The sequence below is a fragment of the Chanodichthys erythropterus genome, chromosome 4, assembly GCF_024489055.1.
Source record: "Chanodichthys erythropterus isolate Z2021 chromosome 4, ASM2448905v1, whole genome shotgun sequence".
Classification (NCBI taxonomy): Eukaryota; Metazoa; Chordata; class Actinopteri; order Cypriniformes; family Xenocyprididae; genus Chanodichthys; species Chanodichthys erythropterus.
The window spans coordinates 18934680-18951837 of NC_090224.1; the positions used below are offsets into that span (position 1 = coordinate 18934680).

Genomic DNA, 17158 nt, shown 5'->3' on the forward strand with positions numbered 1-17158 from the left:
AACCATTTTGTATCTTTTGTTTTGTTTTGTTTTTTAAAGAAAGCTATTAGCGAAGTTCCTTGTTTTCACCACTTACCTTAGAGGTGGCGTTCAGGAGAGAGACTTTGTCATATTAGTACGGAAAAAATGAACGGAAGCGTGACTTTGAGAGCGAAATGCACGTTCTTCTTACACAGAACGTACGTGAAAACATGCCGACAGCTTTAAACAGAAAAGATACTGTGACACTCAAACTGTCAATCAGATATTCGGCTCCTGATGAGGAGTTTGTGGCGTATAAATGACCTATGCAGCAACATTTGAGCTGAGAGCCCCGATATAATGTTTCTTGCAGCAGCCATACCAGCATTAAAATAAACCGTCTCCGACCGCACTACATATCCACAACGATTTCATCCACACGAAAGCTCTGCCTGTACGTTAGTTCAATTAAACCCAAAAGGTCAAGTTCCCTGATCTGAGCTGTTTACACCAAATATCGAGCATTTGAGTCCCCTTTTTTGGAGAGAAATAAATATTTGCTATGGACTGATATTAAATGTTTGAAAAGAAATGCTTTTCTGCCTGTTTTTATGGAAGTTTTTGTTACTTTTTTGGTTTACAATATTTCAATTTTTTTTTTTTTTTTTTTTTTTGGTTGACTTTATCTCTGTATCATTATATTAAACTATAACCAGATACATTGTCTCCTCTTTTTTTTAATCTTTTATTTAAGTATTATTAGCGTTCTTTCCATTTTAAAAATATATATTATTACATTAACTATAGTTTTATTGACATCCACATATGCTTTCTGCAGTCATAAGATGGTGCTAAACGCTCCGGCCTTTGCCTCGCAGTTGAAAGTTCAAATGGATATCAAGATTATTTCACACTGTTTTCTAAACTTGCATCAAATACTTTATTATAATACAATTTTTAAGGGTTCAGCCTCGCCAACTTTATGAATCTTAACAGCTTGGGCGCTAAAGCGCTGCGTGAAATTCGTTATAAAAGCAATTGTTGAGAGCACTTAATGGATGATTTTGTTCCCGTGACTATTTCAGTCATTAAAGATTTGTAAAATGGATTTTGATATGGCTTCAGTGAAATTTCTTTTAATTTTTCAGCAACATCTGCCTGTTTTGGTTTTCATTGAATTTTGCCTGTTTACTTGAGGACCATTTTGTGCCATAAGCAAATAAAAATCAAATAAAATCTCAACAATAATTGGTCGCTGCTTGGACCAGGCTGATGCTTGTGCACTGTGACACATCTTTGCTGTTGATTTAGCTGATCTGAGAGCAGTTTGTCAGTTTCTTTGGCTATTCCTCATTGTTTTAAAGACCTAAAAACAAGCCTGCTCATTACAGCGGTGGACATACTGTTAATGCATTTGATGATGATGATGATGATGGGGGTAGTGTTGTTACTCTTGTACAGTGGGGTTTGTGTTCTCTACTAACCATATGCAAGAGGGTCTCTCTTTTCCAGCTAACTGCAGATGTGTTGCTCTCATGTTTGACTGTGAATCAGCTGTGTGAGAGGTTTTCGTCATGATAACTGCTCCTGTACGAAGGGCATCCATGTGCATTAAATGTGTTATTTCAAAAGTGATTGTACTGTTTTGTATTGTTGTGTAGGAAATGTGTTATGTATGCATATTTTCAATAAAGCATTCAGGGTTTTGAAACATAATGAAGCATTTCACATTGAACCACATGGGGTCACAAGACCACTGTTAAAATATTGTAGTGTTGACCAGTTCTTAAACCTCTACAGAATAATTGGTTTCCTTTGTAACAGGAATAATCCCACTACAAAAAGTACTGTGGCGGTACCATGGTATAATAATAGCATCAGATGGTAATACCATATATACACAATGGTATTTATATGTTACTATATTGCAGAATATTACTTTTACATTATATTACGACAAAACATTAAGACGCGATTTGATTTTTTTATTTTTTTTATTAACTATTTATTTATTTTGATTTAATTAGGTTTATACGGTGGTGTATTTTCAATTATTATAAAAATATATAGTATTCTACTAACTCTTAACTCAAGATAATAATTACAAGATTTACACAGAAAAAAAAAAACTTTATCAAAAGTAAATAACCAAAAGTAACAGTAAGTACGGTTTTGAAAGCGGCTTTGATTACGCGTGTTTACGTGGCAGCGTCGCCCCGCCCCCTCCGTCCTTTAGCGCTAGAGCGCGCGCGCGTTCTCTGTGTCCCGTCGTCCGCCACAGTCATGGCGGCCCCGGGCGCTCCGCTCGATGAAGACTGGGAGGATTTTAACGAATTCAAAGCGGCCGATTCGACCACCAGCTGGGCAGCGGCACCGGAGAATTCACCGCAGATCCAAAGCTTCGCATCCTTCGACGAGACGCTGAGCGCGAGCTTCCCTCACTCCAGCAGCTCGTGCACGAGCGTATCTGTGCGCGCCGTGAGTGAGCACGAGCTGCTGCGCGACGACGAGTGAGTGACAAAAACACACTCAAAATAGGAATATAACGTGAAATATGTAAAATATAATTATATTATAAATGTTTATATAAATATACTCGCTGCCGTTTTAATTACTTAACTCTATGTTGTAGGAAATCAGTGGTCGGATTTCATATTATTAGCTGTGATTTTTTTGTTTTGTTTTGTTTACATTTAGTAAACATGTAACATGATTTACCATAATAGTACCATGATATTCTTGTTAATACATTTGAGTATCTTTTTTGTATTTTGTAAAGGTTTTATTAGTGTCATAATTTAAAAAAAAGTGAAATCTTCAATGATTTTTTTTTATAAAGTAAACAAATTAACATTACTAATAATATAATAGTTACTTATCTTCTGAGACCAACACTTATTAGGTTTACCTGATTATGCATGATTATCCATCTCTTTTTTTAATGTTAAAATGTGAGGATCAAATATGAAACATTTTCAGGAGCTTTTATATATTCATCTCTCAATCATCATTGTATTGCATTGAGCTTTAATAATAAAACTAAGCATTTAAATACCATTTTACTTAGACATATTATTGGCAGATACAGAGAGACAACTGATATTTATATGCATTTTGTGTAAGTAGTCTGCTATACTGTAATAAAGACATCTTATTTACATTACAAGCTGTCAGAATCTTACTTTTTGGGTATACAAATATCAACATCTGCACCAAAACTGAGATGTTTTCTTCTCAAGTGTGAGCTCCATATTCTCACTATATCATACTATATAATATATATATATATATATTCAGGGTTTCCGTTGTCCGGCAATTACCGGACATTGGCCGGGAAAAAAATTAAATGTCCGACAAAATTAAATCTCTCCGGTCAAATTGTCAGATTAAAACTGCCTAATAATCCCGGCCCCGCCCCCCTAACACAATCTGAATCGACCGTTTGAAAGTTTTTAAACAACATCGCATGTTGCATTTCAAATAAAGCTCACGCTTAACGGCTATAATATAGACCTAAACCATGAACTATTGAGAGACGTTTCAAATATGGCCAGGCCCAGGCAGACTAGAAAAAAGTTTTTTTCAGAGGCCTGACGCGAAGGAGGATACTGAATCAGGAACACCTGAAGCCTCAGATGTCCAGAGCCAGACAGCTCCGCCACCACCGGAGAAAAAGCCGAAGTGTAGGGCGTATCGGTCGGAATGGAGTGACAAGTTCCCATGGCTAAGATGTGAGGTAGTTGATGGTAACGGAAAAATGTTCTGTTCGCGCTGCGAAAAGGCAGGACGACGCAACGGATTCACAAGAGGGTCGAATAATTTGAGTTTTTTTCTGTCTATTTGAAATTTAGGCTAATAAACATGTTGCATATACGGCCTGATTATGTAATTTTTTAAGTTACATAAACTGCTTTCAGTTTTCCTAAACTTGACTAATTAAGAGGCGATATTTGACCAGCATATCATCAAAATGTCCGGAAAACGAAACCTCTGCCGGTCACTTTGACCGGCACCATTTTTTTCTAGCGGAAACTCTGATATATATATATAATATATATATATATATATAAATATATATATATATATATATATATATATATAATCTGCATATATAAACCTTATGAGAGGTTGTAGATACTGTCTAATTTATTCTTGTTTTCTTGTTATTTCACAGGATATGGAATGCTCTGACGGAGAACTATGGCAACGTGATGCCGGTGGACTGGAAAACCTCTCACACTCGTTCACTACACCTGCCCACGCTGAACCTCCGACCTCAGGAGGTGAGATCTGTTCATCTGTCCTTTCGTCCTTTCAGTCAGTGCAGACTGAGCTCACACTGTGTGCGTTTGTGCACTCGTTTTGACTATACTTGTGAAGACCAAATGTCCTCACTTACATTGTGAAATACTTTCACAACCCACTAGTGAGGACATTGACAGGTCCTCACTAGTTTTAAATCAGCCAAAAGAGGTTTTTATTTAAATCTAATGATGTGCACATGTTTCTGTGAGGGGTAGGTTTAGGAGTAGGGGTTGGGTTAGGTGAAAACATCATTGACCTGATATAAAATCAATGGAAGTCTATGCAATGTCCTCACTAAGATAGCAAAACAAACCTGTTTGTGTGTGTTTTTTGTTTATTTTTTAGGCGGTGGAGGTCCGTAATCTTGACGTATCTGATGACGAGGAGCTCAGGGATCAAATGGACATGCACACGATCATCATCTCCTGTGTGAACGAGGAGCCGCTGTTTACTGCAGAACAGGTATACATACTCAGTGCAATTCAAAATTTCATAATGATATTTGCTATACCTTCACAATGACCCTCATAGAAACTTATTTACAGCAGTAGATTTAAAACGAAACATTTGAGTTTGAGTTTCTTTTGAATAGTGGTATCCGGCTGTTTAACATGTTTCACTTACAACATTTGTCACAAATTGCTGATTTATAGCTGAATTGAACTCATGTTATAACTAATTAACTTTTACACAGTTATTGAACTGAACTTCATCAACATTGAATTGACTTGAGCTGACATTAATGTCTTTTTTAGAGCTGCTTTAAAGCAGAATTTGTCTCATATTTGAAGTTTGCCTGTTTATCACTGTGAAGCTGCTTTGAAACAATCTGTATTGTATAAAGCAATATATAAATAAAGGTGACTTGACTTGACAGATGTAGTCAAACTTATACATTGATCTCCATAACCTGTGTGTGTGTTAATCAGGTCATAGAGGAGATTGAAGAGATCATGCAGGAGTCTCCAGATGACGAGGAACACGAGAGTCCATCTCAGTTCGACCTCTCCATGATGTCACATGAGTTACACACACTCGCACGCTCTACGTCTAACAGCAGCTGCGAGGAACGTAAGTACTGCATGTGTGTGTATTCACAATTTTTTTATTTTTTTTTGTCACCTTAAATTACCTCTTGAGATTTTAAGTAATATTTCAATGATTTAACATCGCATTCACATGTTCATGGTTCTCCGATATTGGTCATTGGTCACATGGCATGATTAATTGATTATTAAATACACTTTATTTTTGGTTTTCGTTTTCATCTCAGAATTTTCATTTCGGTGCTTCACTAGTATGTATATAAAGAATGGATGTTGGATCAATACTAAAATATAATGTAATGATACTAGTCTTTCTAAATGAGCAATAATAGAAAACTAGAAAACCCTTACTGTTCTTAATGTTTTTTATTTCTAATTCCTTAAGTAATTGTACAAGGAACTTAAAGAAATGCTTGTGAGCTTGTTTTACTTGAATTCTGCTAATATTTATATAAATGTTTAAAGGGTTAGTTCATCCAAAAATTTAAATAATATCATTTATTACTCACCCTCATGCCGTTCCACACCCGTAAGACCTTCGTTCATCTTCGGAACACAAATTGAGATATTTTTGATGAAATCCGATGGCTCAGTGAGGCCTGAGCAATGACATTTCCTCTCTCAAGATCCATTAATGTACTAAAAACATATTTAAATCAGTTCATGTGAATACAGTGGTTCAATATTTATATTATAAAGTGATGAGAATATTTTTGGTGCGCCAAAAAAAAACAAAATAACGACTTATTTAGTGATGGCCGATTTCAAAACACTGCTTCAGGAAGCTTCGGAGCGTTATAAATCTTATGAAGCAGTGTTTTGAAATCGGCCATCACTATATTTATACTTATTTTTTTTCACTATATTTAACTTGCATACTTTGCATGTATATTAGCATATTATTTTTGTGTCAGTATGAAGAAATTATAAATTTCTCTGGTATATTCTAGTTTATTTTGCTGACATGTAAAATGGAAACTGTTTTTTGAGGGCTGTTATGTTCACACAGAACTGGAGTGTTGAAATTAGCATGTTATGAAATAACGGTGCTGTAGAAATGGAGATAAGCTTGTGCCTGTTTGTGAATGATGCAGACTTTTTAATGCACAGTTGTTTCATCTGTATTTCAGGGTTGCGTGGTCTGTGTGTGTCTGAGCTGCTGGAGCGTCTCGAGGAGGTGGAGCGACAGATCCGTGGATTCTCAGAGGAGCTGATCGATCAGCTGGCAGTGAGGGAGGAGCTGGACTATGAGAAGGAGGTGAAGAACACGTTCATCTCGGCAATCATCGATGTGCAGAACCGACAGAAAGAGCATCGAGAGCTGCTGAAGAAAAAGAGGAAGATAAAGACCACAGGAGGAGTGCATAGATCCGACCGCTCGCATGTGCCAGGAACCGTAAGGATGATAATTACTAACTTCTCATTAGCAAGCCCACACAAATTACACAGAAATCTCCACAGATTTCTGTAGGACTGGAACATTGTCAAAACTCTACACAACCCCACATGTGTCAAATGTTTTAATTACCTTCATAGTGCTCTCAAATATCAATACAACTGCAGCTTCATTTTACACATTTTACCTTGTTTAAATGTATTCCGGGGAAATCCACTGATCCCCCCCCCCCCCCCCAAATTAGTGCAGAGAACGTAAATAAAAGTCTGTCTCCCAGATGTTAAACATAACTGTTTTTTTTTTTGTTTGTTTGTTTGTTCTTTCATTGTTGAAAAATCAGTTAAATAATCTATTAAAAAGGACTTTGATGTTTTAGATTTTTGACCGCTTTTTTCTTTATCTTAGTATTTGACGACGGTGATCCCGTATGATAGGAGCAGTGGAGCGCCGTCTGTAGAAGACCTGCAGATCCTGACCAAGAGTGAGTCAAAGTGAATTAGAAATATTACTAAATATTATATATATAGTACTGGTCAAAAGTTTGGAAACATGACTATTTTTAATCTTTTTAAAAAGAAGTGTCTCATGCTCATCAAGCTTGCATTTATTTGATCCAAAATACAGGGGAAAAAAACAGTAATATTGTGAAATTATTATTAATTTAAAATAATGGTTTTCTATTTTAATATACTTTAAATAAATCACAGAAATAAATTATATTTTAAAGGTGCCATCGAATTGAAAATTGAATTTACCTCAGCATAGTTGAATAACAAGTACATGCAATAATAACTGACATGATCCATGATAACATGATATTTTTAGTGATATTTGTAAATTGTCTTTCTAAATGTTTTGTTAGCATGTTGCTAATGTACTGTTAAATGTGGTTAAAGTTACCATTGTTTCTTACTGTATTCAAGGAGACAAGAGCCGTCGTTATTTTCATTATTAAACACTTGCAGTCTGTATAATTCATAAACACAACTTCATTCTTTATAAATCTCTCCAACAGTGTGTAATGTTAGCTTTAGCCACAGAGCACTATCAAACTCATTCAGAATCAAATGTAAACATCCAAATAAATACCATACTTATGCGATTAGATATGCTGCATGACTAACACTTTGTAAAGATCCATTTTGAGGGTTATATTAGCTGTGTGATCTTTGTTTATGCAACGATAGAGTCGAGAGCTTGGGAGGGGGCGGAGAGCACGAGCATTTAAAGGGGCCGCAGCCTGAATCAGCGCATTTCTAATTATGCCCCAAAATAGGCAGTTAAAAAAATAATTTAAAAAAAATCTATGGGGTATTTTGAGCTGAAACTTCACAGACACATTCAGGGGACACCTTAGACTTATATTACATCTTGTAATATAAAATAGAACCTTTAAAATATAATTTTTTTGTAACAATATACACTGCCGTTCAAAAGACTAAAATGTGACGAGATTTCTCGTCGAGGCGAAAAGTAGTCTTGTGATGTTGCCATGACAGAGTGGTTAGGATGATTAGGAAAGAACATGCCACCGCTGTGTTTACATTACGCCTCCACTGTCGTTTTGCTTTGTATTTAAATAAAAACATTTAATTCAGTTGGATAACGGACGCCGCCGCGCCATATTCAGAGTTACGCGCGATCGCTGAAAGTGAAAGTAAACGCGAGTGTGCATTCAAACGCGATTTCAATACCCCGCATTTGAAAGCGGCTCCCTGATAAATGCAAATATCTCTCAATATGAAAGCTATTTTAGGCTGGGCAGTGTAGTTGTAACCATCTCTCAGCTCTGTATCTTAAGAAAAAATTGGTCATATTTGCACTTTGAATATTGAGAGAGTGTGATTATGGTTGCACTTATTGTAAAGTGTTGCCATAAAAATGAATAACAGTTTTCTTTTTATCTAATTAAGCACAAACAATAAGGTTTCATTTGTTAATGCACTGTGAACTATCATGAACTAACAACGACTGACTATTTTTATTAACTAGCATAAACAAAGATTAATAAATACTGTAGCAAATATATTGCTCATTGTTAGTTGATGTTGGTTAATACATTAATGTTAATAAATGAGACGTTATAGTAAAGTGTTACCATTTTTATACTCTTTATTTCTATGATCAGTTTGTGGAAAGGGGTTCAGTTAGGAGGTCAAAAGTTGAACTCAATCTCGAGCCTCTTCTCGTCACACCCCTAGTAACTTGACATTATCATTGAAGACCAGCAATAATAATTTTCATTTTGATTACATAATTATGGAAATATATACATGTCAAAGTCAGACATGCCCCTTTGCCAGCTGTGATGTCTGGTTACTGGTTTAAACTTGGCCCAGGTTTGTAAAAGATTTTTAGGTCAGTACACCTTAATAGCTTCAACAATTGATTGCCAATTAAGTTTAGAATACAATGAACCAATCAGAACCCAGTTTAGGTTAGATAGCTGCTAATGGTGGATATGTTTTGGGAAGTTTTTTCTATGTATAAACCGTATATGTAATAAAATATGTTTTCGTAGTTTGTGTTGTCCCTTATCAGTGCAAAATTATCACAAATTAAAAAGGATTCATGCCAATATTGTCCAAAACCCTACTTTTCTAGGGCGTTTCCAAACTTTAGGAGGGCAGTGTATATTAGTCTGTGTGTAATATATAATATTCAATTTTAATATTTAATGCATTGATACAAAAGTATTAAATGTTATGATAATATTAATGGCAGATTTAAAGAGAGTCCATGTGTGTGTTGTTGTACATGTTAATCGTGTTTCTCTGCAGTTCTTCATGCCATGCGTGAGGACAGTGACACGGTTCCTGCTCTTCTGACCGACTACATCCTCAAAGGTATCAGACACCTCAAACACTCGTCAATCTCCATCACTGTCAGTCTGAACCTCATTGATCATTTGTGTGTTTTATATGTTTTATTTTTGCTCTTGCTGCATTTGATCTTTAGCTCTGGTGTGAGAGATCAGGAGACAGAGGTGTGTTGATTTCATATAACACTAAATATATTGACTACAGAGTCAAACGACAAAAAAAAGGTATTTATAATTTGTTATTCCAAGTAAGGACATCCAAATATTGATATACCTCACTTCTGCAGGTAATTTTTTCTCCAAACTGTAGCTAAGTAAACAGACACACATGTGTAGAATATGTTTTTGTTGTCTGTGTTTGTGGTGTGTGTTGTCTCCTCTGTTCGTAAACATTATTTGTCTCTTCCAGAGGACAATACAATATACAGCAAAACAACAATATACAATAAAGACTACCGTTTAAGTCTCTTCTGCTCACCAAGGCTGCATTTATTTGATCAAAAATACAGTAAAAACTGTAATATTGTGAAACATTATTACAATTTAAAATTTAAAATTTTCTATTTTAATATATTTTAAAAATGTAATTTCTTCCTGTGATCAAAGCTGAATTTTCAGCGTCATTACTCCAGTCTTCAGTGTCACATGATCCTTCAGAAATCATTCTAATATGCTGCTTTATCAATGTTGATTATGATCAATGTTGAATACAGTTGAGCCGCATAATATTTTTGTTGAAAATGTGATACAAAGTTCAAAAGAACAAAATTTATTTGAAATATAAATCTTTTATAACCATATAAAAAAATTACTGTCACTTTTGATCAATTTCATGCATCCTCGAGGAATAAAAGTATTAATTTCTTTAAAGAAAATCTTACTGACCCCAAACTTTTGAACGCTAGTGTAATATATTAGGCTTTAACTAATCTATCCAATCATGTTTGTTGTTTCAGTGTTGTGTCCCACATAGAGTTTCCAGAGCTGAAAACCAGCTAGTATCTTCGGTACATTGGACATCTGATCATCTGCGTCTCTCCAGATGATGTTCTTCTCTAATAATGCACAGAATTTACCCCGCCAGTGGCATTTATTTCTCAGTCTGAATGTGTTTGTGTAGATGTTATTGTGTGTGAGCTTGAATGCAGTATTTCGTTTATTCCTTAATGCAGTTCACATGATTCAACTAGTTTCCTCTAGCTGATATTTTTTCATCTCAGTGCAGCTGTCATAACTCATGCATGTTTGCGTCATATTCAGATGAGTTTGTTGTAGTGCAGATCTAGATGCAGGATTTCGCTCTTGTGATCTTTCCATTAGATGAAATTAGATTTCAGGAAGTTTTGAGCTGCTGATGGCTTTCTTATGATTTGAAAGCAAAGGCAGGGAAAAATATGTGTGTAGGTTATTTATGTAGCCGTAAAAATCATATCAGAATGAAATCGTGCAGTCACAGCTGAGCAGATTGACTGGTACTTTATTGATAAACAACAGAATAATAATAATAATACTTAATTTCATTGCCACTTACTAGATGGTCTTTGTTCTGTTTGGCCAGCTTTAGGGTTTGTGCTTCTAACATCTCTATGACAGTATTAATATTCAGATGAGGAGGAGCGAACGGCACGTGTTTGCTAGCAGTTGAGGTGAAATCTGTGATGAATGTGAGATATCAGCAGTGGAGGAAGGACAAGGTATGGAGAGCTAAGACACTTATAAAGAGATAAACACGTCTGTCTGTCTTCACTGAGGTCCTGTAACAAGAATGAATGTCTCTGGCTGATAAGTCTTTGTTGAAACCTATCGGAGGTGATATTTTTGTATGTGTGACTGTAAAAGCTGAATAATTTGGAAGCTTGTTTCTGCCACTAAATTTAAAAAAAAAAATAAAGGAAATTGCGACTTTTCATCTCAACTCACAATTGTGTTATAAAGACAGAATTGCATTTTATAAAGTCAGAATTGTGAGATATACATTTTTTTTCTCAGAATTGTGACTATAACTCGCAATTTTGAGTTTATAATTCGCAATTCTGACTATAACTCACAATTCTGACTTTATAACTCGCAATTCTGACTTTATAACTCGCAATTTTGAGTTTATAATTCACAATTCTGACTTTATAACTCGCAATTCTGACTTTATAACTCACAATTCAGACTTTATAACTCACAATTCTGATTATAACTCGCAATTCTGACTTTATAACTCACAATTTTGAGTTTATAATTCGCAATTCTGACTAACTCACAATTCTGACTTTATAACTCGCAATTCTGACTTTATAACTCGCAATTCTGACTTTATAACTCGCAATTTTGAGTTTATAATTCGCAATTCTGATTATAACTCACAATTCTGACTTTATAACTCGCAATTCTGACTTTATAACTCACAATTCTGACTTTATAACTCACAATTCTGACTTTATAACTCGCAATTCTGACGTTATATCTCAATTCTGACTTTATAACTCACAATTCTGACTTTATAACTCGCAATTCTGACGTTATATCTCAATTCTGACTTTATAACTCACAATTTTGAGTTTATAATTCGCAATTCTGACTATAACTCACAATTCTGACTTTATAACTCGCAATTCTGACTTTATAACTCACAATTTTGAGTTTATAATTTGCAATTCTGACTTTACAACTTGCAATTCTGATTTTATAACTCGCAATTCTGACTTTATAACACAATTGTGAGTTTATATCTCACAATTCTGTCAGAAAAAAAGTCGCAATTACTTTTTTTTAAATTTTTTATTTCATGGCAGAAACAAGTTTCCATAGAATGTTGTTTTTGATGGAGAGATTGAGTTTATATTGTGTTCCCGCAGATGCACAACCTTAAAGGATTATTTCACTCAAAAATAAAAATCTGTCATGTATTCATATCATTCCAAACCTTTATTTCTTCCAGGGAAATGTGAAAAATATCCCAGCTTCATAAAAGAGGTCCGTACGGATCATGTGCCATATTCCAAATCTTCTGAAGTCATTTGATAGCTGTTTATCTTTGTGTTCCATGATACGAGTTTGGAACAGCATTTTTTTGAGTGAACTATTCCTTTAAACTCGGGTGGCAATTTCTGCATGTGAGGACAAAAACACCTCACATCTCGGTCTCTCTGTGGGGGAAACCCATCAACACTTGTAGGATGTTCATTTGTTTCATCAGTCACTTGTGCTGTTTTGCATGTTAATGCAAGTCAAGCACTTTATTGTCTCGTGTCCCAGATGAACATGCATCCTCACGTTAAGAGTCAATGTTGTTTTCATGTTTAAGCATTCAGAACGAAAAAGTCGTTGCACGCACTTTCAATTGACCTAAAAGGGAACGATTTTGCAAAACACGACATTTGCATTATATATTGAACTACAGCTCTTGTTTGTGTCGTCAGGTTGTCGTGGCCTGATTCTGAGAAACATTAGCAGTGCACAGTAAATCAGGGTACACGTACTATAGTAACTAGAGATTATATATTTATACAAGCAATAATGAAACGCTGCCTTTTTGGATGCATGAAATTTTGTACCTTATTTTTAATGCAACATTAACGATCCTTTTGAATTAGTATTTTATAATGCATTGTATGTAGCAGGGCAGTTTTCAAATAAACGCATCTGTTCTGTTCATCAAACCCGCTGTGCATTTGTGTCTTTCAGTGAAGAAGTTGTCTTTGAGTGCCTCTCACGGGCCGGGTTCATGAAAATGTTTTTAAGAAAATAATTGAATGTAATTCTTGAATGTACAGTTGTATAGTATTCTATTCATTGGCTTGCTTGTCTAATGCAACAAATTTATCTTTACACTGTTAAATCTTAATAAATTTGTCCTTTAATTGGTTTAAATTGCATGCAATCCAGTTTTTGAATGTAAAGTGTGTGAAACGACACAGTCAGAGAATTGCTTGATTGAATCGTGCAGTAGTAAAATGTATGTCAGCTTGTGTTATGTTAAATAATTGAAATGACCCACTGTATTAAAGGAACATCTCACCTTTGGAGATTTAAGAGGGAGTTAGTCCTAAATTTAGTTTTCCTAAGTTTTCTTTTTTTCTTAAGATGCCACAGATAAACCAGGTCAAATGTTAACATATTAAAGCAGAACTAAGTAACTTTTTTTACCTTCATAAATAGTTTTCTAAGTCCTTACGATGGTTAATTGACTGTGGTGTGTTTGAGGCGAGCACTAACCCCATCTGGCACGTCTACGCCAGAAAACAGCACTTGCAAGTTGAGCTGCGCCGACCCGACACAATCTCGCCTCGTGTTCACGTTCACGCGAGAGTGACAAAATGCTTTACGGTAATTCCAAAACAATGTAAATATTATGTCTTTATAAGAAAATTTCGAAAATTACCCACCTCCATCAAGTGTACTGTATTTGCAAATTACCCACCTCAATTGAGATTTCTTGTACTGTATTTGCAAAACTACTGCGCTGGTGAGCGTTGTAGTCGTTGTAGTCCAGAGCTGCGCTTGGAGTATTTATGACCATGTAATTCACTGAAGGAAACTGTAGGGGGAGCTTCGCAAATCTTGCTTAGTTCTGCTTTAACAAACAGCAACATAGTTTGGCCCAGATCCGGCCCACATCTGGTCCGCGTGTAATCCACGTACCAGATCTGGGCCGACACTATGTTGCTGTCAGGGATATCACCATATGTCCCCAGTTGGTTCTTTAAGACCATAGTTTTGTATTACAAGATTCTAAAATGTTATATTTAAATATGCAAATGAGGTATTATCTAATAAAATAAATAAAAAAAATCACTAATTTGCATTCATTTCCAAAACAGAAATCTGAAAATTGAATCAAGCCAGGTTCAAAATTCTTCGATATTGTTTGACATATTCAAAATCCTCTCTGTGAAAACATTTGAAAACATTTAACTCGTTCTCTTTTTATCCCTCCATAAATCATGTCTATAGCCAGAAAACTGAAAAGAAAGAAAAAATCGCCATGTTCTTATGAATAAAATTTCAAATAATGCACAAATGGCTTTGTAAAAACCTTCAGAATATAGAAAAGTAAACAATGGTTTTACCTGTAGAGTCTTGCCCTTTTTTATATGAATACAAATTATTCTTGTTGGAAAACATTTTATTCTTAATGTTTCATGAATCGAGCCTTAAAGCAAAATAAAAAATTGATAAAAATAAAATGAAAATCAATTTAACTCTTTCCCCACCAGCGTTTTTTTTATTTATTCATTTTTTTTTTTTTTTTAGTTGCCAGCCACCGCCAGCATTTTTGATAAGTTTCACAAAAATGTAATGGCCCCCATAATATTTTGTTGTATGAATATCTATACATGCAAGTTATGAAAAGAAAGAACAGAGCCTCTGCTTCTGTCTCTAGCTTCATGCATTCTTTTTATCAACACTTGAATATGGGTACGTTTCATAAATAAATCAACATTTTGAATAAAAAGCTGAGAAAAATCATGTTTTTTCAAAGACTACAATGTACATAAGCAATGCTTTTATCGCTTGCTCCTGCTCCTTTTTTTGCATGTGTTTTGATATGGAGATTCTGTACTCTTTCAGAAGTTGTGTAATAGCGCCCCCTACCGTATAACAGTGAAAACACAGAAAGCAGGAAATTCTGTCAATGGTGGTGAAAGAGTTACATGTCAGGGACTGTGACTTCAAATCCATTCGGATGATATAAGAATGACTTTATACAAAGTTTTAACAAACAATGTCTTTAATATCTTTATTATTAAGTAACCTCTTAAATACTACATTTGCCATAAAATTACAACATCTTTAAAAAATGAAACATTTAGTTTCCAGAAAAAAGATTTGTTAAAACGAATATACCATCCAAGCCAACTTTAAATAATGCTTGTTTGCCATCTTACAGAAATATTAGCGTCATGGTTCAATGTTGATGTGAACCTTTTTTTTTTTTGGCCTTCTATATAATCTAATTTCCTCCTGTCTGAGTTGGAGACACATCAAGGCGAGAGTCCCAGAGCGGCTCTGCGTTCACCAAAACATACAGTAGTTCAGTTTATTTCCCTCTGTTATGAGGTGATGTTTGGAGAAAGTGCCAATCCTACTCTCATATGAGATGAGGGTCAGAAGTCATGATGAAGGTCAAAGGTTAGTGTCCGTGAACATGGTGTGCTCTTTCCTGACTGTGCTGAAGCCTTTGATGCTGTCCACAAACTCCTCACCTTCAAACTGACAAACATGCATGTGATCAAAATCTAATTTCTCCAAAATAATAATAATAAAGTGCAACACGAATCCTGTCGTTCTCACCAGGCCGCTGTCGAGGCGTCTGAAGTGCGGCTCCCACGCTTCCTCGTCTTTCTTGTCGATCAGCTGACTGACGCTGCGCTGTAAAGGGTTCTGTGAGTACAGACCTGAGACCGTCACCAGACCCGTCTCACCCTCGGCTGAACCATCTTCATCAACCACTTTACTCTCGATCACCTCCTGAACAACATCAACAAACTCATGTGTATAAACTCTGAGAGGCACCAAGCATAAAATAAAGCATGCTCATTTTGCCTTTAAAAATACATTTTAATACAATACATATTTTTTTTTAATTTCGAGATGATCAAGATGAAACTAGTTTTATTTATTATAAACTAGATTTATTTTTATGTTCATTTAGATCGATATTTTATAAATATGTAACTTACATTTAGATTTCTCATTTATATTTAAAGCAGGGTTATCGTTAACTAAAACTACAACTAAAAAACTACTAACTAAAAAACATTTTCATTATTTGAAATAAAATACACATTAACTGAAATAAATTATACAAAAATGTAAACTTATTTTATTTTGCCTACTTACAAAAGCATCATTTTCATTTAAAGTTAACACTAAATAAACCTTTAAAAGACATAGACATTTAAATAAAAAAATAAAAATGACAAATACCAAACAAAATTAAGAGAATTTTAAAATTAAAATGAAAACTGAAAATATTAAAAAATAAAATCTAATTTAAAATATTAAAAAACTATAATAGTATATCAGTGATACTAAAATAAGACTTAATAACACTGGTCTAATTAAATATATATATATATATATATATATATATATATATATATATATATATATATATATATATATATATATATATATATATATATATATATAAAATATCGTTTGTCGTTCCAAACCTGTATCAGTTTCTTCGTTCTGCTGAACGCAAAAGTAGATATTTTGAATAATGTTTGTAACCAAACACTGATGGACCCCATTGACTTCCATGGTATGGGGGGAAATACTGTGGAAGTCAATGGGGCTCATCAACTATTTGATCTTCAAAATATTTTCAGCAGAAGAAGAAACAAATTATATAAATTTGGAACAACTCGAGGGTGAATAAATGATGACAGAATTTTCCTTTTTGGGTGAACTATCCCTTTAAGTTCAGGGTCATTATTTTTTACACCACTTGGTGCCGCTAGTGGTACGGAAATTACTTTACGATTCTTTTTTTTTTTCTTCATAATTATTGTTCTGTACTGTACATTACTGTAAATCTGTTTATCATGCATATAAATTCATAAATGGGCAGTTAAATCTGCAAAACATGGCTCTTTTTGTAGCACGCAGTGCCTGAAATGAAGCTCTGAC

The 17158-nt window shown here is 34.6% G+C and overlaps 1 protein-coding gene across 3 annotated transcripts; it reads left to right on the forward strand.

Moving 5' to 3' along the window:
• The first annotated feature begins 2072 nt into the window (after positions 1–2072).
• On the forward strand, positions 2073–14302 carry fez2b (fasciculation and elongation protein zeta 2b). Of its 3 annotated transcripts, XM_067384379.1 has the most exons (9): positions 2085–2471; positions 4136–4244; positions 4612–4728; positions 5196–5337; positions 6443–6708; positions 7114–7189; positions 9489–9554; positions 9667–9694; positions 10486–14302. In XM_067384379.1, the coding sequence occupies exons 1-8, from the start codon at positions 2245–2247 to the stop codon at positions 9675–9677; spliced, it is 1014 nt and encodes a 337-aa protein (XP_067240480.1). In that variant the 5' UTR covers positions 2085–2244; the 3' UTR covers positions 9678–9694; positions 10486–14302. The 3 variants fall into 3 exon arrangements, with proteins under 3 accessions (XP_067240478.1, XP_067240480.1, XP_067240479.1); XM_067384377.1 differs by having other exon boundaries at positions 2073–2471; positions 9489–9694; XM_067384378.1 differs by lacking the exon at positions 9667–9694.
• Positions 14303–17158: the final 2856 nt, after the last annotated feature.